At 44.1% G+C, this 22,225-nt stretch overlaps 1 protein-coding gene across 6 annotated transcripts in view; it reads right to left on the bottom strand.

Annotated features, from left to right (window-relative positions):
* RBFOX2 (RNA binding fox-1 homolog 2) overlaps positions 1 to 22,225 on the bottom strand; it is a 243,114-nt gene that overhangs the window by 25,566 nt on the left and 195,323 nt on the right. For 3 of the 6 annotated variants that reach the window (XM_065397511.1, XM_065397512.1, XM_065397515.1), the window contains exon 5: positions 10,013 to 10,066. In XM_065397511.1, the coding sequence (XP_065253583.1) occupies positions 10,013 to 10,066 (54 nt within the window). The remainder of the gene's footprint in view (positions 1 to 10,012; positions 10,067 to 22,225) is intronic. The other 3 variants (XM_065397513.1, XM_065397516.1, XM_065397514.1) reach the window with 1 other exon arrangement.

Below are 22,225 nucleotides of genomic sequence, written 5' to 3'. Positions count from 1 at the left end.
GTATGGTATTGAAAGGCACCTGGTAGTTTCAACAGTCTCTTGCAGGAGAGAGGTGTGGTTTGAGTTAAGGATTGGGCACCAGGAATTCCTCTGTTCCGATCCTGGCTCCTACATTGACACCACTGTAGCTATGGGCAAGTCACCCTCTCTGCTTCACTTTTCCCATCTGTAAAATGGGTACAATAATAATATTTACCTACCTCATAGAACTGTTGTGAGGATTAGATGTTTGTTAAGCCCAGTGTAAGGTCTCCGGGGCAGAGATCATGTCTACCTCTATGCCTGTACAATGCCTAGGACAGGCCCCTGATACTAAGTCGGGCTTCTAGGCGGTACCAAAATATAAACATATAAAGCACTATATATTATTGTCAGAAAAGAGTGGTGTAAAATTTTCCCTCTGTGACTGCCATATCAAATCTATACAGTATAGTAAGTCTGAACGAGATTTCTATGTGCATTAATGTCATAGGCCAAGACAGGATTTAGCTGACATCCCCTATCCCACAGCTGCCTCCCTCCTAACTCAGTTACATACCTACACCACTATCTTAACAATTCCTACTTCAAAAAGGTATCCCGGTTTCTTCTCAATTGTGTGTAGAGACAAGTGGGACCACCAGGTGGGCTTGAACTCTGAAGCTGGAGAAGAATGGTTTCCCATTGGCCTGTGAGCAGGGGCGCTGGAACAATTTGTATAGTGGGGACGCTGAGAGCCACTGAACCAAACTAAACCCTGTAGATGATGGAAACCACTTCAAGCCAGCACCTATGCCTATTAGGGTAACTATGGTGGCCCAAGGGCTATTGTAACATCTCCTTACATGCAAAGCCCTAGGCCTACTTACAGAATCTCTTTCCTAAGAAGTCTCCACTCATGCAGGTTCATTCAATCATAAAACAGTGCAGTGTATGACATCACACTGACTCCCATGGGGATGAACTGCACTGTCACACGGATGGACTGACGAGACTAAGGGCTGGTCCACACTAAGCCCCCAGTTCGAACTAAGATACGCAACTTCAGCTACGTGAATAACGTAGCTGAAATCGAAGTATCTTAGTTCGAACTTAAAGGTACTTACCGCGGGTCCACACGCAGCAGGCAGGCTCCCCCATCGACTCTGCCTACTCCTCTCGCGGAGCAGGATTACCGGCGTTGATGGCGAGCACTTCCGGGATCGATTTATCGCGTCTAGACAAGACGCGATAAATCGATCCCAGAAGATCGATTGCTTGCCGCCGAACCAGCGGGTAAGTATAGATGTACCCTAAATGAACTAGGAATTTAACTAGCAGTAAATGATACATTCTAACAGACAGCTCTGTTGATTTGGACATTCTTAATATAAAAGTCTAGTGGTCAGGGACCAAGGTGAAAATTTCACCTCAGATTGCTTTTCAGATCCTTTATGAGCAGGAGAGGGGTACCTAGTTCCTGTGGCTTGGTATAAAATGAACACCAGTTGTGTACAGACAGTAATCTGTGCTGGAACCACCCTGGGGAGCAGGGAGAACAAAGCTTGTGTTTGATGTAATGGAAACAATTATACTAAACAGAGACCCAGATAATGTGAGTGATGTAAGACTATGCCTCTGCAGGGAAAAGGCATCTTGGCTCTGCAGCCCCCTTCTTCAACGGACAGGCTGAAGTGGAGTAGCAGCATCTTGATTTCTAAACAGGCTTAATGGCAAGAGGCTAGTAGGCCATCATTTTACAAGGGCTTTTTAAGGTTTTATAATGAGAACCTTATAATGTTTGAGCCATTTGCCATTCCGGTAGCCTTGTGCACAGTAGCTCTTATCCTTCACAACTGGGTTTCCAGTACAAAATCCTTTTACATTTGTAAAGCAGAGAGTTTTGGTGGTAGTAGTTGTTTTTTTGTTTTAAGATCAAGAAAAAAAATCGTAGCTAATGATTAAATTGTAACGCTGGCTTCTGTAAGAGAATCTCATGTCTCCTCTTACCCCAGGAATCTTAACTTCCAGCCAATCACATTTTCCTGGTTACTAAAAAAATAAAACAAACTATGCGACTAACAAGTGTCTCCTTTTTCAAAGCAGTTTGAAAGTGTGTTGCTGAAATGAGTTAAAATTTGGACCACATGGTGGGCAGAATCAGGGATGACAAACTAGTCTGAATTGATAAAACCCTCTTGAACCTCAGACATGCTGGAGCTGAGCTGGCTGCCAAGGGAGGATAGACCATAGGTTGCCTTTAAAGGCAACCTGTGAAGGTGGGAAAGTTATGGTTGTGCCCCTCTGTTTCTTTATGGTGTATAAAGGCAGCCTGAAAATTTGTTGTAAAAAAATTAAAAATAAAAACTTGCTTTTTCATTAAAAACATCAGTAATTATCTGTCCTGGAAGAGTTTATGGAGAGAAGAGAATTAAAGAAATTATGACATCACAAATGACATAAAACTGAGCAACAGAGGAAGAGAGATTTTTAGGGCTTGTCTATACACAAACTGGAATCAAAATAACTACACTGGTTTTACTTCACACTATTCTAGACAGTGTAAATTTGTGTGGGGACACTTATTATGGAATAAGAGTACCCTATTTCAAATGAACTTAAGTAAAAAAATTTGAAACCAACAACTAATATCAAACTGGGGGCACTCATTCCAAAATGAATGCCCATACACAGACTTGCACTAAAATAACTAAAGGTATGAATTAAAACTGATTTAGTTATTTTGGTTCCAGTTTATGTATAGACAAGCCCTCAGACTGTAACCCTCTGTTGACACTTATTTAATTCTAATACCCAATTAACACTTTGGAGTATGGATGGTGTTAAAGATTCAACACCTATACACCCTCCATTAAAGTATGAGACCACATAATGCACATCTGAGCCTTCCAACTAGTACTCCAGAGGCAACTTCTGTTGGTCCAATAAAAGATATTACCTCACCCACCTTGTCTCTCTAATACCCTGGGACCAACACGGCTACGACAATACTGCTTACAACTACTACTCCAGTAAAAGTAGACCAGACCGGACCTGACGTTACTGCTATTTCTAAGGTTTAAAAAAACAAAACAAAAAACAAAAAAACTGGCAGAATTTTTATTTTCTTCATTTGTTTTAAAAATTTCCATGTGGGAGAAAAAAGGCACAAAACTGATTTTTAAACATCTTTTTTTTAAAAGGTGACCTACAAAAGAATGGAGGTTATTTTGTACCCACATTCATTTATAACAGTCTCCTCCCCCCCCCCCCGATAATTTCTGCTCACACCCAAGACTGTCTGCTTTACAAAACAATACTTGTGTCAAGCAAAAAATATTTGCTAACCTGGATCCACAATGGGCAAAGGCTCTCCTTACCTCTGCAGGCAGAGGGCCAGATCCAGGGAGGATACAGGCCTGGGTCAAGAGAGATCTAGGGTTTTCTAAATATTACAAGTAGACTAAGTTTAATAGGACTGTTATGACTTTCCAATGTCAACCTTGCCAGTAGCTCAACCGCCAGTAGGAAATAAGATCAAGCTTAGACAGTACTGGGTACCCCCAAAGAAACCTCTCTGCAACATTTGAGCAATCTGCAACCCAACAGTACCCCCCTCTCTTTTCCCAAAGACTTGTTTGAGGGCCCTGAAGAGACCGAGTAACTGTCACTCTTTTAGTCTGGCCTCAGATTCTGCAATAAATAACAAGCAACAGGATGAGCGGTGTAAAAAAATAGATAGATAGAGATATATAGTCTTTGAATGTTTCCATCTCTGAAGAATGAGAAAGAAAATTTACCATGTGACCGTAAAGGGAGAAATCAAAAGCAGACGGTTCTCCTGGGTGTGGCCAGAACACAGAAATTAAAACAAAACAAAAAAATAAAACAACAAAAAACAGAAAATAAAAACCAAAGGAAACTAAACCAGTCCCTTGAAATCCATGCATTGTTAACTCTTTGTTTTCCACTGTGCTTAGAACATTCACCTGAGCAGCAGTATCTTTGTCTTGTGTTGCTAGAACACAAAGCCTCAGAAGGGCATTTCCTTAATTTGCTGCTACATTCAAAAATTAATTTTTACCAAAAATAAGTTGTTTTTTCTGAAAATAAACCCTCTTTATAGATACAGGCAAGACACAGAAGCATAGAGACATGGCCAGGAAAGTCCAGCAGTTCGGGCTGCCTGCTTCCAAGGCTTTAGGAGAGATTAGGGGACCTTCCACCTTCCTCCATAATCCACCTGAGATGAGTGATTGGAATGCACCAACAGCAACAGAGCAGGAGATTCAGAAACAAGCACCCACTGTTTAAAGAGTGGACACACATTCCCCAAACCCTGCAGGAGGAGAACGGTAGAACTTTTGGTCAGTAAGGGAAATCAAACGAAGGGCTTGTCTACAAGCAGAGTTGCACTTAGGTGCGATTTTAAATGGATTTAGTTAAACCAGTACACAAATGGCTGTGTGAACTCTCTTATTTTGTTTTACGCCAGACTTTGTTCAGTTTGTCTCAAATTGATTATGAATTGGTATAAACTAAACTGAAATTAGTGACCGGTAAGCCGAAATAAAGGTGCGCACACCAGGGTTTGCCTGGGTTCAAGACTGTGTGTGGACAAGGCCTAAAATTGTAGCTAGACAACAAGGGGGAAAGATTTTGGCTACATCTCTTTCATTCCAAGTAATTACTAAGGACCTTCCTGACAAAAGAAAGTGGCAATGATTTAACTTGTCTGTTTTTAAACCAATTTAGTTAAATCAATACAAACCTGTGTGGACAGACTTATTTCAGTTTAGTAAGAAAATAATAATGAACTATGTCTACACTGGCACTTTGTCGGTTAAACCTTTGTTGGTCAGGGGTGTGGACAGCGCTATGTCGGTGGGAGACGCTCTCCCGCTGCCATCGCTACCACCCCTCATTAGGGGTGGTTTAATTATGCAAGCGGGAGAGCTCTCTCCCGCCAGCATGGAGCAGCTACACAGGAGACGTTACACTGGCGCAGCTGCAGCAGTACTGCTGTGAGGTCTGCAGTGTAGACATAGCCTTAGTGACTTATTTGGCTTTAGTTTAAATTGACTTAAACCAACATGAGAGTGTCCACACACCTTTTGCACTGGTTTAACTAAATGGGTTTAAAATTACAGCTTTAGTTAAATGGGTGCAACTTTCTTGTTTAGGCAAGCCTTAAGCTAGTGTGCAGCCATATTTTTAAAAAATAGGAGTGTGCTTTCTGCAACTATGCTGCGCTATAAAAGTTGTATGAACACTGTGAGATTCCTACCCCCGCCCCCAGCTTTCAAGGGCATGGCAACAGTAGGGAAGGGTGTCTGCTCTACCAGTGTTTTGAAGCTGTTCCTTGTCTTTTATCGTAAGGGTGAGATAGCCTCCACTTGGGCTGCTGCTGCTGCCAGACCAATTCTGAGCCTGGAGTATGGGCAATATTATGATTTTGAATATATGAATTCTGATGTTGGTGCTTCAACAGGTAAGGAGCTTGATTTTCTTTTCTTAGTTTGTTTTGTAGGTGCACTAATTGTTTCTTCACTCATGTTTCTCTCTTAAGATCCAGAGATGGGTGTGGTCCAGAAAAAGGTCTGAAGAGGTGATGTAACCCATCCCCACCTCTAGCAGTGAGGCTCCAGGAGATGTGTTTCAGTCCTTGGGGAAAGAAGAGGTGATGACTGGGTGCTGGAACAGCATGTGAAAGTATGAGGATTTATTTGGGGATAACAGGAAACGAGAGAGAGATTTGCACATGACTGTCTTAACTAATCATCCCTTTTTTGTTTCTCTGGTTTAGATCTCAGGAATGTAGGAGATGCTGTTGCTGCAGCACAGACTGCCATGGCAACCCTCAGTACAGGAAGTCCATAAAGGGTGGGTGGATGTATCAGTGTGCCTGCTAACCACCTCTGCCTGTTTTCTGTATGAATTGCAATAGACCGGAACAAAATTTACACAACGTGTATGATATTTTACAAAATGTTAAAATGAAACATACAACTACACGGGGGGCTGGAGTGGTGATGAGCGGAGCCCAGTGTGAATTAAATTGCTCTGTGAACCAGAATCCTGTAATCAAATACGTGGCCAGTAGCCCAGGTCACCACAGTAGTAGTGTGCACTATTGTCAGGAGGTTCCTCAGCTAGCAGCTAAAAGTGGAACTCTATAGATGTGATCGATGTATATTTGTCCAACAAGCCACAATCCCTTTTGGGGTTAAGCTCCATTGGATTTGCTCCTGTGGATACTACCTTCTCTCCCATAAGAAGTTCAGAACACTGGGCTAACTCTTTTTCGATGGGTCTGGGTTTTCCCCATAAAATGAAGCGGGGGACATCATTTACGTAAATCTGAAACCAATGGCATGTGAGATCTGTACTAAAACTGAACGCTTAATATTTTTTGTAAATGATTCCCTCATTAGCCAATCAGCAGCCAGGACTCCCGGTTCAGAAGCAGTCTTATTTTGTTATTAATATCATCATGTGCACAGCTCTGAATGCTGCATCTTGAATGGCTGATGAAGAGAAAAGTGCTAAGTTTCCTTCTGGTGTAATGTTCCGTTATAGCTTCTGGGAACAGGAAATGGGGGGAGCAGGTCTCAATTAAAATTCTATGGTTAAGCTAACATGCAGATGGCATTAACTCTGCAAACAAGCACAGCTGTTCAGCTGGTGTACTAATGTTGGGACATCTACTAGAAGAGGTGCCTCCTCTTAACAAGTGGAGCATCAAATACCCTCACCTACTCTGGATATATTCTGTCCAGGGTTCACTAAAATGCATGGTGAATTGGGGATGGGAGTGTTGTACCGTTTACATGAATCAGAACTAGAACTTTTATGGTGAGCGGAGGGGAATCAAAAACAAACAGCTAGTTTCCTGGGGAACAAAAAAATCCCATTTAAGGGAAATCTGAAGTCATTCTGTTAGGCAAGCTGAAAACTACAAGAAAACCAAGAGGCCTTATAACATTCATTTATGCTTTCGAATGGGTAGCAGCACAGAATCAGTGTAAAGACCACCAGGGGAAACAGTGTCATTTTAAATAGTCCCAATCAGAGGAGCACTCTGATTAGTTTGGAATCCAAATAATGTGATTAACAGAAACCACCACATGACTTGGAACTAATTCACCCCACTCCACACTTCAGAAAGTCAACAATGCAATTTTCTAAGATGAGTAATCCAATCCAGTTGTTGTGATGTAACTATTGTTTATGACTCAGTTAGTGTATTTCTCAGATGGTCAGGGGCCACAATCATTTGCCCTGTTGGGTACAATTCCTCTCAGAATGTAAAAAAAGAACATCACCCATCTAAGTGAATTAATGATGCAGAAAGAAAAGTTATCAGTTCATCTCAGGTGGATCCAAAAGGAAGGATATAACTTGCACATTTTCTCAAATCCCTACATTTACCAGCCTTGGAGCAATTTCTGGCAGAGAACCTCTGTCACCATTAGCTAGGGACAAAGAGCTGCTCAGACCACGGAGGAGTTTCCCATCGCACACTGGATGGGGGCAAAACCAGGGGAATTTGGAATTTACCGTTATACCTTAAATATTTACCAAACACACATACAAACTACACCCTTTAGGAACTCTGGGAAGGGGAGGGGAGCACTGAGAACACAGCACAAGGCAGGCAGCAGGAGCATCTGCTTTCAGATTCCCAAGAGAGAGGAGGAGGAGAAGAGAGAGGTTTCATATAATTAGATTTCAAAGGAAACCACAGGGCAGGAGAAATGCATTCAGATTTTTAATTTATTTCAAATTTTATTTTGGAGGTGGGGGGGGGGGGGGGGGGGAAGAACCCAAGAGTGAGTAAGGGGCCTCCAGAAAGATCCATTTCCTTTGCTTCACCATCAGGTCACCAAACTGTTGTTTTTACATTATAGCGTGAATACCAGGTGGCTCGTGCAGCTATACCCCACTCAGTAACACTTGGGCTTCCCATTTTCACACTAAGTAGGAATAATTTTGGCATTTTTAAAAAACAATTATAATTACTTTGGGTACAGCAGAATGCAAAATATCATGAACAAATATTCTTTAGGTGTATTCTGGGTTCCATTCAAGCTGTTCCCCATCTCTGAAACAGCAAGCATCAGTTTTGCAGCTACTCATTGCTATGAAGTTGACAAGCAGCAATAGGAAACTGGATATCCAGAATATTAGGTCTTTGGGTTGTTTTCATTTTAAAAATATTTACTAAGAATCCAGGGCAAAATTCTGCAAAAGACTTCAGTAAATGTGGTTTTTGTTTTAACCAAAAACCAGAAGCCTTGGGCTTAATTATCTTCTTGCACAGCTAAAGTTCATAATCAGAATTCAAGGCTTCACAGAAAATCCCCCATGTTAATATCGCTGAAATGGGAAAGGGCAGGTGTGGGTGTTTAATACAGGGCTGGGGGAGGAGGTTGGGTGTGTATGGAAGTGGAAAAGCATATAGAACTGTAAAGCACAAATACCGTGGGGGAAGAGGTATATAGCTCCACAGTTTTTTGACAGGTCAGTTGGTTTTGTTTTTTCTTTAGTGATTACATTCAGAAAAAGCAGAGATTTTGCTAGAGGCTGTTCACGACGCCCGAGAGAAATGACTAAAATCAAGGCTAATTCACAGACAGCTCTGGCCTACAAACATCAGAAGAACTGTGCAGAGCAGAATAAATATTTACAGGTTCTGCCATAGCTGAATGTTTCTGGTAAAAGCATGTAGGGTTTACTGTATCTATAAAGAGAAAGAAAACTCCCAAAAACTAAACTATCCAGAAACCTATTTACAAAGATTGGATTATAAAACACAGAGAATAGGAAAAAATGGGTGGAGGGGTGCGCTGTCGGGAGCGGGGAGTGAATCTTGGCTCTTTTAGACATAAAACAACCCCTTGCCTGGATTCCAGAGAATGCATGGAGAGATTAAGGAATTTTAAAATGCAATTTAGGGAACACAGGGGAGAATTTGTAGAGAATCTTGTATATCAGTATATCGCTGAAGGAGCAGTGAGGCCGCATAGTGCTGTGAACTTCAAACCCAAGGGAAAGGCAGGGATTTAAAAATATAAACTGCTTAGCTGGCTTGCATCTTCAAAATGTCATGTGAGAGAGGAAATTTTCATTTTTAATTGAAAATGGGAATCGTAGCACTGATTAAGTCAAGCATAGTATAGACATGCACTGTGCAAGCTTCCCCCACAGAGCTCTGCCAATGCACCTTGATCCTGACCTGCAACACTCCCTGCTATTCCAGTGCTGGACCTCCTGGGCAGAGAGAGAATCACATCAATTTGTCATTGTGATGATCTTGGTTATGAGATGAGACCCAACTGCCAGTTAGGACAGAGATCACTGAAATTCACTACATTTGACCTGAACAGCATTTGAAGCCTGGACTCCAGAGAGGTAAATTAGCATCAATGCTGAACAAAACCTCCCTTTTGATGCATCTTAAAGGTGAAAATAGTTGCGCAAATAGAAATTCAATGGGGAAGGGTTCATACTGGGGGAAATTGTGGGTGCTTAATTTAAGCATCAGATGTCTCTGTCAAGGAAGGCCAGTATTTCTCACAACAGCCTATTAAGTTTTCAAAGGCGAGGAAAAAATTCCTTGCATATGTGAGATATTCCACTTACTCTAAATAAGCACTTTTTTATGTAATAAAAACTGTTTTATGGATATCAATACATAACACATAGTGTCACCTTGTCTTGCCTTCCCCAGAGAACACCACATTGCTCTGCAGTGAAAACTGCTGCTAAGAGGGTTCAAATGACTCCCTCCTTCATCACAGGGTTGGGGAACCTGATCTCTCATTAGAGAGAGGAATATTTGGGAGCATTTGGATGTGCCGCCCAGAATTGGCCATGCTCGGATTCTGGAGTTAGAGGGAGCAGGAGAGAGTCCCAGAAGTAGCTTCTCCATTCCCCCCCATCACACCAGGCCCTCCTGATCTCTGCAGAGCATATTATCTAGGCAATGAACTGCCTCTTTCTCTGTGCAATCAAAACAACAAGAGAAACTGGATATAGAAACAGGACTTACCTTGGAGCCACGCTCATTAAAGATTATCTCTACATCAAGGATTTTGCCGAACTGCTGCAGAGAGACAAGAGAAGAAAGATTTATTCCTTGCTAGCCACTTCCCCTCTCTTTATTTTTGTCCTCTTTACACATGAAAGAAGGGAGGCGGGAATCCTTCCATTTCTGACTCACAAGTGAGAGCACTAAATCCCAGTGACAACCCTAGAGCTGCCCCAATTCTCTGGGGCCCTCAGACTCTCTCTCGGTCACAGACCCATTGGTTTCTCTTGACTTTTCTCTTCTCTCAGACTGTATTTCCAGAACAGTTTTAGGTCTTGTCCTCACTCATATTTTCAACAATCTCCCTCCTCCCCCATTCTACTGTTTCCTCTCAGACTAGCGACACCTCCCAAATGTAGTCACATCATGCCATCTGCCTCCTGAAAGGGCTGTGACAAAGAGAAAGTGAATTGTAATCCTACTTCTCTGAAGAGGATAATCACACAGGACTCCTATTCTTGGGAATCATCTCCCTGCATAAGACAGATAGGAACTTCCCTAAACTCTTAGCTATTTTCAGGTTTGGCAACCGTAAAATGTTCAATAGTCATGAGTAAGCCTATAGGAAATAATGAGCTTGGCGAGAAATTTTTTGAAAAGATTAAATCATGTTTTTAACTCCCCCACCCACCCTCGAGGCATGTGTGTGAGACCATCAGTGTTGCTATCGCTCGCACATTTATCATGAGTAACACAATTTTCACCCCTGCAGCAGGAGCTCTCTCCAGAGGGCTCACCTGAGATCAGGGCGGCGCTGTACAGACTCACAACTCAGGACAGCCTCTGTCCTGAAGCTCTTGCTAACTAGTACAAATGATAACGGTAAGTGCGATGTGGGAGTTGGAACTGGGATGCACCAAATTATATTTACACACGCTCACTGATGACTTCCAGGGGAAAGGCACTGTAGCTCATTAGCAAAGCCCTAAGGCATCCAGTCCTCCAGAAATACTAATGTTACACTTCTAGAATGAGGCTTGCTTTCTGAAAAGTTAAATCAATATCTGACCTCCCAGGAACATACAAAGGCTGGGTCCTCCACTGTGTGGATACAGCAGTAACTCTTACACAATGCTTTCAAACACACATGACAGTAAAACTGCTCTCCGCATCTCGTCCTTTAAGGGACAGCTCAGATCAACCAAAATACAAACACCAATAAAAACAAAAACATCCAGACTCACTTCTGAATATAATGTTTTGGCATATTAAGTAATTCTAACAATTACAGTCATTCCAGCGTCCTTACATTAACTATATATTATATTCAAAAATTCTCCTGAATAACCATAATACATTAAAAAAATGTCAAAAAAAGTTACCTTTGAAAAATCAGTCACTCAAAAGTTAGGAAATGCCAGAACTAAGATTGCCTGTATAACTTTAATTCGGCCCCCTTGTGCATATGCATTATGATTCAGTCTAATTTTGTGATCTCTCACTGTTTTTTCCACAGGACCCTTGCCTCATTCAGCATGGTAGTTATTGAGGCTGTTGTCTATAGGACCCATCTCATTTGTTGCAGAGTTGGAAGGTATCTAGTGAATTTTCTTTGTACCCAATTTGAGAGACCTGGGGACAGATTTACAGAAGGGCTGAGAACTCACAACGGCAAGTGAAGGTGTAGATACTATAGTGAATTCACAATAGGAATGGGCATGAGGAAATTAATTTTGTATTCAGTGCAAAGTTTGGATGTGTGTTAAATAAGGCTTGGGGCTACACACTGAGGAAGACAAAGAGAAATATTTAATAACTCCCAATTCATTGGGCAATGTCCACCATTTTGAGCACTGAATAAGGCAGGGGTGCTTTGGAAAAATGCGTAATTAGGGTTGCCAACTTTCTAGTTGCACAAAACCGAACACCTTAGCCCCGCCCTTTCCCTGAGGCCCCGCCCCCACGCACTACACTCCCCCTCCTTCGGTGGCTCGCTCTCCCCCACCCTCACTCACTTTCACTGGGCTGGGGCTGGGGCAGGGGGTTGGGGTGCAAGAGGGGGTGAGGGCTCTGGGGTAGGGCTGGGGATGAGGGGTTCAGGGTGTGGGGCTCTGGGCTGGGGTGGGTGGGGCTCAGGGTCTGGACTGGATCCGGGGATGAGGGGTTTGGGGTGCAGGAGGAGCCTCTGGGTTTGGGGGGGGGTCTCAGGACTGGGGGCTCAGGCTTACCTCCAGCAGCTCACAGTCAGCGGCGCAGAACGGGGGCTAAGGCAGGCTGCCTGCCTGTCCTGGCACTGCACTGCGCGCCCCCCCAGAAGCAGCCAGCAGGTCCAGCTCCTAGGCGGAGGGGCCAGGAGGCTCCACATGCAGCTCTCACCTGCCGGCACCACCCCACCCAGCTCCCACTGGCCAGGAACTGGCCAATGGGACTGCGCAGCCGGTGCTCGCGCAGCACGTAGAGCCCCATGCCCCCCGCCTAGGAGCTTCTGGGGCGCAGCGTGGTGCCAGCCAGGACAGGTAGGGACTAGCCTGCCTTAGCACCGCAGAACCACCGACCAGACTTTTAATGGCAGTGCTGACCGGAGCCGCCAGGGTCCCTTTTCGACTAGGTGTTCCGGTTGAAAACCAGACACCTGGTCACCCTATAATTAATCATGCGAAAGATGAGATATATGCTTTGCCAGAGGGTTTCACAGCTATTTATTGACAGCATAGAAATGTATCAGGGGGTAGCTGGGGTTCAAATTTCAAGTACTGGAGGGAAGCATACGCTAAATAGCTATAAACACTTCTGCCCCCACCTTCACCCCTAATTTCTGCCCCCTCCCCATTCTGCACCCATCTGTGCCCCCTGGTCCTACCCTCCTCCATGCCTTTGCCTATACACCCTCACCCTATGGCTCCTTCCTCCCTTCACTCCCCCCAAACTCCTGCTCCTCAGCCCTCTGCATTCCAGTCAGGCTGTTTCTTCCTCCTCCACACTGCCTGGACACTGGGGCAGGGGTGCCGGAGGGAGGACAAAGAACAGCACCACTGGCTGCTGGGAGCTAGGAGGAGCAATTGAAAGAGAATTGCAGCTCAGCTGCTGCAATCCTGGGATGGAGCATGCCCAGAATAGATGGAATCTTCAGAAAATTTATCTGCCAGCAGCTAACAAGTGCCTACTGAGCTTGCATAAACTGCAATTTCCAGAGGCCTATAACTTGGCCCAGGTTGGGATGATTTTCATGAGGATGGCAAAAGACAAATCCCTGACACTTGCGCAACACCCCCTGCCAAATTTAAGTCCCTGCTCCAGATATACAACAAAATGGTTGTAAGAATTTTTTAACATGGGCAATACAACATCTTTTTCCTGAATCTCATTTTTGGAAACAACTAGACCATTTTAGCTGAAACTTTCACAAAAAATCAGGCAGTCACCCAGGATGGAAAATTTCAGCCTATGTAGTAAAAGTTTTGCAACGTTATAAGCAACTGAAAACAGGGTCTTATACCGGAAGTGTTAGGTGAAGATGGTAGTGACACCTATTATTAAGGTTGCCCATAATATACATGTACATAAAACACACACAAAAGAACATTATTTAGGTTGCAGAGTCAAGCACTTGACAGGAAATGCCAGATTTATGGTTGCCCACTCAAACTTAATTCTATCCCCCTGTGCATCCATCCTGTGCACTGAATGGGGGCAGGTGCCCTGTGGGGAAAAGATATGTGATCATGTAATTAAAGACCGGCATAATGCATAACAGAAGGGAGCAGAACTAAGGTTGTGTGAGCAACCACAAATCTGGGATTTCCTAATTTTTAAGTGCTTCATTTTGCAAACCTAAATTACTTTCTCAAGAGATTTTTTTAAAATATAATAATATTCTAGAGCCTGGCTCTTCTACCCCACTCTTCCCACTAGTGTCTTGCTGCTGTGGCAGTGTCATGAGCCCAGCCTTAGGATGTTCACGTGTTTCATTATTTTTTCATGCTGTCAAAATTATCCTGAGGAATGAAAAGCAGAGAAGTGAAATGGTGAATTTTAACAGTTTATATCTCAGCAAAAGGTTGAGTAGAATCTCACAGTACAAAGAAAAGACATTTCTGTAGCTGGAGAGTGTTCCTCCTGCCAAATATCAACAGCTTTCTGTAAACAATGGAAGAGTGAGTGAGTTTTTTATAATGGAAAATATTAGGCAATTTAACCATAGGGGTTGTTACCAACACCCCCATTGTATTTTTTTTTAAAGTTGTCAACAAGTGACCTTCTCCTGGGCGCTCACTCTCAGCCTCAGAATGGCCCTACAAGCAGTCCCTTGCCTCATTTCCCCCCTTCAGGGGACTTCCTCAATAATTCAAACACTTCCATCCATTCCCATCCCTTATCAGCTTCTGCTTTAACAACTTAACAAACATTCATAATAAAGTTTTCAAGTCCATCCATTCTCCAAGGCCTTTCCAAGTTTCAGGTTTCTCTGCTGGAGCCTATTCGCTCCCAGCAGCCTCTCTTCTCCCTGAGAACACTCTCTGCAGCTTCCTCCTGCTCTTATAGAGAAATCAAGTGATTCCTGCTCAGGTATGCTTCCTTAGTAATCAGGGTTGGCTGACCCCAGTCCTCTAGCCCTTAAGGTGTAAGCCACCCTATGGTAGCACAATGAGGCTGTGGTTAATAATAAGGCCTGTACAGAGCACAGCCATATTAACAGCAGTCAGATGAGACTACAACTCAGTATTCTTCTTCTGGCTTGCAGCTTATGCACCTGTGGGGAAGGGTGGGTGTGTCTTTCTGTCTCTCATTTTGTTTCCCACCCACAAGTCATGAAGAAAGGAGCTTTTTGTGAGAGTTCTTGCAGCAGAGGCCAAAATTGCATTACTTGCGATAAATTTGAGAGATTGCCTTTTGACACACTGGCAGTTTAGTATGGCCCCTCCCTGGTGTTCTGTTCCAACTGGCACTGCCATGGCTCCCTCTCTAGAGCAGTCACTGTCCATTCCAAAACGTGCAGGAAAAAAAGAGTTAGCGCCTCTAAAAATGAAAACCATAAAAATCATAAATGTGAGTTCTCCAGAATTGGCCAGATGACAACAAAAGGGAGAAATAATGTAAGGCTCGACAACCTTCCACCACCACAGAACAGAACTCCCTCTCTCCTTGGAGAACGCTGTGTAGGGCCCGTCCCATCAGCACTCACAAAAGGAATCCATAATTCACATCACCCCATCTCTCTACTTAATCCGGCAAAAGGTGGAGTAGCCATTAGAGACCAAAGCTCCTACACTCTGACACACACAATCAAAACAACTGATAAACTGACTTCCTACCTGTGAAATAATAGGAGTTCCCAGGCTTGAAGTGACTCATTTGGAATCTCCCACACTCAGTCGAAATAGAATACCACCTTTTAAAAAGAGGATGACAGAACTGAAAGGGATTAAATACTTGCAGGGCTGCAGCTCATTATCAACTGAAGAGACCATAGATTACCTTCAACTAGCCATGCCAGGGCTAACCTCTTGCTCAACAGAACCTGGAAGTTTTCTAATAGGCTAGATCCAAATAAGGAAGCCACATTGATAGTATGCGACCAGAGAGACAGGAAACTTCATATAAAAATACTGTTTCTTGGTAACCCCAGCAGCCTGAAACCTGCCAGCGAGGTAAAGAGTTCTTGCACTACAAGACAGTGAGTTATACAGATGATTGCTTAGAACCAGGGTAAGTAGAACCACAGTTTGATTGCACTGGCACCTGTGGATAGAATCCATATGTAACTGGATTTTAAAAGTTACAGGTTCACCTAGTTTCCTATAGACCTTAGTGTAGACATTCCCTGCAACTTAAATAAAAGCCTCAAAGATGTCTCAGCCAGACAACTGACAGTCACCACTGCCTTCCACTAGAATAATACCACACGAGTCCCTATGCATTCAAGTATGCAGACACAATTTATGTGCAGCAGAAACTATGTCCCCAAGCAAGAAAGGCAGCACAATAGTTGTTGACAGATGTACTGCTACCATTAGCTTAGGATAGACGCTTCTAGCGCTAGAGTTCTACTTCTAGGGTATCCATTTGGACAACGTCTGTTGCTCAAGCAGCGCTGAACACACAGTTCCCAGTTAAACATCACTCTAGAAAGCATATTATTGATGCAAGGTGTCAAGATAATGCCAGTGCCTCCTGTAACAGTAGCCACTAGAATCAGCAGACACTGACAGCCCCCCTCCCACCACATGACAGGGAGGAGTATGACCTTTTGCAACCCTGACTCTTAGGACCAGGGAATAAAGAGCAGTCTCTACCAGTACTACTGTGTGTCACAGCTTTTATTATACCTCCTTACAGCTATATCTGAGAATGTGGGACTAGAGTCAAGTACAAGGAGCATGTCCAGGGTGGGGAAGAAGATAACAGTGTCTTGACATCCTAAAGGTTAGGTGCCCTTCCATAAGGATGTCTAATGCATGCAGAGTAAGAAGATGGAAGGCCCTTGGACAGCAGCAATACTTTTCTTTGTTTTAAGCTCCTGCATTCCTCACTGAATCAAGACCTATAGTTTAGTTTTCCCTATCATATTGTTTCCCCACTGAACAGCAGGAGTAAGACTCCTATCTTCACCAGTTGTGAACGCCAAAAACGTTCACCATGCTAGGTGTCGATTTAGGGTCATTTAGTGGAAAATAAGAAGAAAGGGTTACCTTACTGCAACTGTGGTTCTTCAAGATGTGATGCAGATGTGTATTCCAAGTAGGTGTATGCGTGCGTTGGAGCCAGAGACTTTTGCCCCCCACCCACCTCAGTCCTTTCTTATCAAATGTCCAGTGAAAGACTCTGATGCAGAGGGGATGGCAGGTGGGTTGTGGAATACACTTCTGCATCACACCTTGAAGAACCAGTTATAGTAAGCAACCATTTCTTCTTCTTCAAGTAGATGCAGATGTGTATTCCAAGAAGGTGACTAGTGAACAGTACACCCAACCAGAGGCTCAGCTTGGAGTCTACCTGAACAAAGATTGAAGGACCGCTCTTCTATTAGGGTCCGCTCTGGAAGAAGCGGTGATCACATAATGGTCTGTAAAAGTATGCATGAATGACCCCGTGGTCGCCCTACAAATGTCCAATATGGACATGTCATTGAGGAATGTCACGATGTTGCCTGTGCTGTCGTCGAATGCACCCATATCTGTTAAGGAGGTGAAGCTGACACTTTATTGTATGCAGTTTTGATGCAAGATGTTTATCCATCTAGAGATGGTCTGCACAGTGACTGCTTGTGCCCTTCATGCAGTCCACATACGATACGAAACAGGCGAGGCAAAGCACAAAACTGTTCCATCCTGTTCAGATAGAAAGCTAGAGAGTGTCTGACGTCTAGCGTACGGAGGCATTGCTCTTCCGGGGAGGAATGCAGCTTAGGAGAAAATACAGGCAAATATACCACCTGGTTCAAGTGAAACTGAGACACCATCTTGAATAAAAACTTCAGGTATGGCCAAAGCGTAACCTTGTCCCTGGAAAACTATGTATAAGGAGGCCAAGCCGTCAGGGTCTGCAACTCACACCCTCTCCTGGCAGAGGTAATGACTATCAAGAATGCAGTTTTCTGAGACAGGAGGGACAGTGGGCAGGAAGCGAGGGCTCGAATGGAGACCCCATTAGAGTTGCTAAAAATGTGTTCAGGTATCACAAGGGGGCTAGCTCTCCATTTCCAGTACATGCTGGAATTACAATGAGATGCTCTAAAGGCTGAATCTGACAGGAAACCCTTAGATTCCTAGCTTTCATTAATGACAGTGATTTGGAAAGGGTTAAATGGTTTTCCCCACTCACACGACATCACTGAGGTTCATTTCTATGTCCGCTCCAGACTGCACGAAAACATTAGCTGATGCTTCATGCCTGGGGACAGAGCTGACCTCTGGGTTGCCATTCTATCCTTGAGGGACTTCTTCCCCACCGTCACTTTCACTCCTTCCCCCCTTTCAATGCTGTCTACCCGATTTCACCCTTTGCACAGTATTTTTGGAAAACCACTCGAGGCAAGGGCTTTGAGTCTCTCAGAGATTATGTTGAGGAGATCAGACCTGACACACAAAAGGGGGAGGGAGGAGAAGGAGGCTTGCAACCACCCACAGCTGAAAACTCAAACAACCATGAGTCCCCTGAAGGAGAGAAGGTTTGTTTCAATATGAGTCACCTAAGGAAAAGCCTCCTGCTTCCTGTGAAGGGTGGGAGTGAGGGGGTGCTCAGGAAGCCCCATATTACTGCTCCAGGCTGTGAATGTGTTAAAAGAAGCAGCACTGACAGGGGAAAAGGGAGCAGAGAGGAGTCATTGATTGTTTCTCTGGCAAAGCTGAAGTTTCTCAGTGCTGAAAAATGGCATGTAACTGAATTTGTGCTCAAAAGATACAGTTCTGATAGACCACTCCTGAAAAGCTCGTATCTTTCTCGCTGGACATACAGATATGCTGAGCACACTGACACTGAGATTTACTAGTCACAATTCTCCCCTTAAATCCATGCCACTGAGCTGGCTCTCTAGCTGTTGTTACTGCTGATCTCAGTCAGGTAACTTTAAAGCACCAAAATCACTTGGTGGAGAATGAAAATTAACAAGTAAAACATTTGTTTTTCCTCCATGTAACATAACATGGCATTACCTGGGCCTCAGTGAAGGATAGGAAATCCCTACTGCAAGTACCCAGCAGTTACAATGTGCTTTCTGGAAGAAACCTCATAAAATAGAAGTGTGGTTATTCAATGTGCCTCAGTTTCCCCATCAGTAAAATGCAGATGATAATGTTAGGTGCTCAGACACAATGGTGATGAGCCCGAATAGCTGACTCAGAGGACAGAGGCTCCTGAACTCCCAGGCTGCCAGGACTGTGTGTATGTGTCACTAGAAATAAACCCAGGTCATCTGCACAGCAGTGGATTGTGCTGCAATCTACTACATTAACTGCCTGGAACTCAAAACCAGGTCTCTCTCAGTGCCTACTCCCACCCTAGTGCAAAAGAACAGGACTAACCCTGATCTTCCACAGTGCACAGCACTCCCAGCTCCTACTGGTCAGCAGAGTTGGAGACCAATGCTGGTTGTTTTAACATTTTTGCACATTTCATTCACTTCACCCTGGCCAACATGTGAACTGAGAGCCCACTTCTGCTCTCATTTAAACCACTGTTAATTGCTAATGAGACACAAACCAGAATCATAGAAATGTAGGGCTGGAAGGGACCTTGAGAAGTCATCAGTCCAGTCCCCTGCACTGTGGCAGGGGAAAGTAAACTTAACCATCCCTGACAAGTATTTGTCCAGCCTGTTTTTAAAAACCTAGTGATGGGGATTCCACAACCTCCCCTGTAAGCTTGTTCCAGAACTTAACTGTCCTTCTAGTTAGAAAGTTTTTCCTAACATCTAACCTAAATCTCCCTTGCTGACTATTAAGCCCATTACTTCTTGTCCTACCTTCCGTGGACATGGAGAACAATTGATCACAGTCCTTTTTCTAGCAGCCTTTAACATATTTGAAGACTGTTATCAGGCCCCTCCCCTCTGTCTTCTTTTCTCAAGACTAAGGGCATGTCTACACTTACCTCCAGAGCGATCGATCCAGCGGGGGTCGATTGAGTGCTCTCCCGTTGACTCCAGTACTCCACCGGAGCGAGACGCGTAAGCGGAGTCGACGGGGGAGCGTCAGCAGCCAACCAAGACACGGCGGTAAGTAGCTCTAAGTACGTCGACTTCAGCTACACTGTTTTCGTAGCTGAAGTTGCGTAACTTAGACTGACTTAGCTCCCCCAGCCTGTGTAGACCATGTAAACATGCCCAATTTTTTTAACCTTTCCTCATAGGTCAGGTTTTCTAAATCTTTCATCATTTTTGTCACTCTTCTCTGGACTCACTCCAATTTGTCCCCATTTTTCCTAAAGTGTGGTGCCCAGAATTTGACCCAGTACTCCAGCTGAGGCCTCACCAGTGCAGAATGGAGCAAGACAATTACCTCTCATGTCTCATACAAAACACTCCTGTTAATACACCCCAGAATCATATTAGCCTTTTTGGCAGGTGCATCACATTGATGACTAATTCAATTTGTGATCTACTGTAACCCCCAGATCCTTTTCAGCAGTACCATCATCTAGCCAGTTAGTCTCCATTTTGTAGTTGTGCAGATTGTTCCTTCCTAAATGAAGTAATCTGCACTTGTCTTTATTGAAATTTTATCTTGTTGAATTCTGACCAATTCTTCAAATTGCCAAGGTCCTTTTGAATTCTAATCCTCTCCTCCAAAGGGCTTGAAAACCCTCCCAGCTCGGTGTCATCTGCAAATTTTATAAGCAACCACTCCACTCCATTATCCAAGCCATTAATGAAAATATTGATGGGTTCCTGACCCTGGACTGACCCCTGCGGGACCCCATTAGATATGCCCTCCCAGTTTCACAGCGAACCACTGATTATTACTAAGTACGATCTTTCAACCAATTGTCCACTCACCTTATAGTAATTTCATCTAGACCACATTTCCCTAGTTTGCCTATGAGAATGCCATGCAGGACTATGTCAAAAGCCTTACTAAAATCAAGATATAGCACATCTACTGATTCCCCCCATCCACTACACCACTAACCCTGTCAAAGAAGGAAATTAGGTTGGTTTGGCATGATTTGTTTTAGACAAATCCATGCTGGCTATTCCTCATAAAAAGCAGTTACTCACCCTGTACTGTACCTATTGTTCTTTGTGATTTGATGCAGACATGCATTCCATGTAGGTGTGTGTTCGCCCAGCGTACCAAAGCCAAAGAACTTTGCCTAGCAGTACTCATAGGGGTGGCACTCACACCCTGTGGCCCTAGCTCCTCTCCTGGCTAAATAAGGGCGGTGCTTCCCCAATCCCCCTCAGTTCTTTCACACCAAACATCTTCAGGTATGTTAGCAACAAGAAAAAAGTCAAGGAAAGTGTGGGCCCCTTACTGAATGAGGGAGGCAACCTAGTGACCGAGGATGTGGAAAAAGCTAATGTACTCAATGATTTTTTTGCCTCTGTCTTCACATACAAGGTCAGCTCCCAGACTACTGCACTGAGCAGCACAGTATGGGGAGAAGGTGACCAGCCCTCTGTGGAGAAAGAAGTGGTTCGGGACTATTTAGAAAAACTGGATGTGCACAAGTCCATGGGGCCGGATGCGCTGCATCCGAGGGTGCTAAAGGAGTTCGCGGGTGAGATTGCAGAGCCATTAGCCATTATTTTTGAAAACTCATGGCGATCGGGGGAGGTCCCGGATGACTGGAAAAAGGCTAATGTAGTGCCCATCTTTAAAAAAGGGAAGAAGGAGGATCCGGGGAACTACAGGCCAGTCAGCCTCACCTCAGTCCCTGGAAAAATCATGGAGCAGGTCCTCAAGGAATCAATTATGAAACACTTAGAGGAGAGGAAAGTGATCAGGAACAGTCAGCATGGATTCACCAAGGGCAAGTCATGCCTGACTAACCTAATTGCCTTCTATGATGAGATAACTGGCTCTGTGGATGAGGGGAAAGCAGTGGATGTGTTATTCCTTGACTTTAGCAAAGCTTTTGATACGGTCTCCCACAGTATTCTTGCCGCCAAGTTAAAGAAGTATGGGCTGGATGAATGGACTGGTAAGGTGGATAGAAAGCTGGCTAGATCGTCGGGCTCAACGGGTAGTGATCAATGGCTCCATGTCTAGTTGGCAGCCGGTTTCAAGCGGAGTGCCCCAAGGGTCGGTCCTGGGGCCGGTTTTGTTTAATATCTTTATTAATGATCTGGAGGATGGTGTGGACTGCACTCTCAGCAAGTTTGCAGGTGACACTAAACTGGGAGGCGTGGTAGATACACTAGAGGGTAGGGATCAGATACAGAGGGACCTAGACAAATTAGAGGATTGGGCCAAAAAAAACCTGATGAGGTTCAACAAGGACAAGTGCAGAGTCCTGCACTTAGGACGGAAGAATCCCATGCATGGTATTGAACTCCTCAGGCTAACAAGCACACTGAGATCCACTTTCACTTGGCCAAATAGGCCACTTTGGTGGCCAGCTTTCTACTATTGAGCAAAACTTGCTGGACTATCTCCGAACATCCTTCCTCCTCCTCATCTAGTTGCAGCATCCATGCTGTGAGATGAGATGAGTGCTGGATGCAAAACCTGACCGTGATTCTGAGACAGGAGATCAAGATGAAGAGGAACGGATATGGGAAGCCATAACAATAAT

This window comes from Emys orbicularis, chromosome 1 (genome assembly GCF_028017835.1).
Source record: "Emys orbicularis isolate rEmyOrb1 chromosome 1, rEmyOrb1.hap1, whole genome shotgun sequence".
Lineage (NCBI taxonomy): Eukaryota > Metazoa > Chordata > Testudines > Emydidae > Emys > Emys orbicularis.
This window is presented reverse-complemented; position numbering and strand designations above follow the sequence as displayed.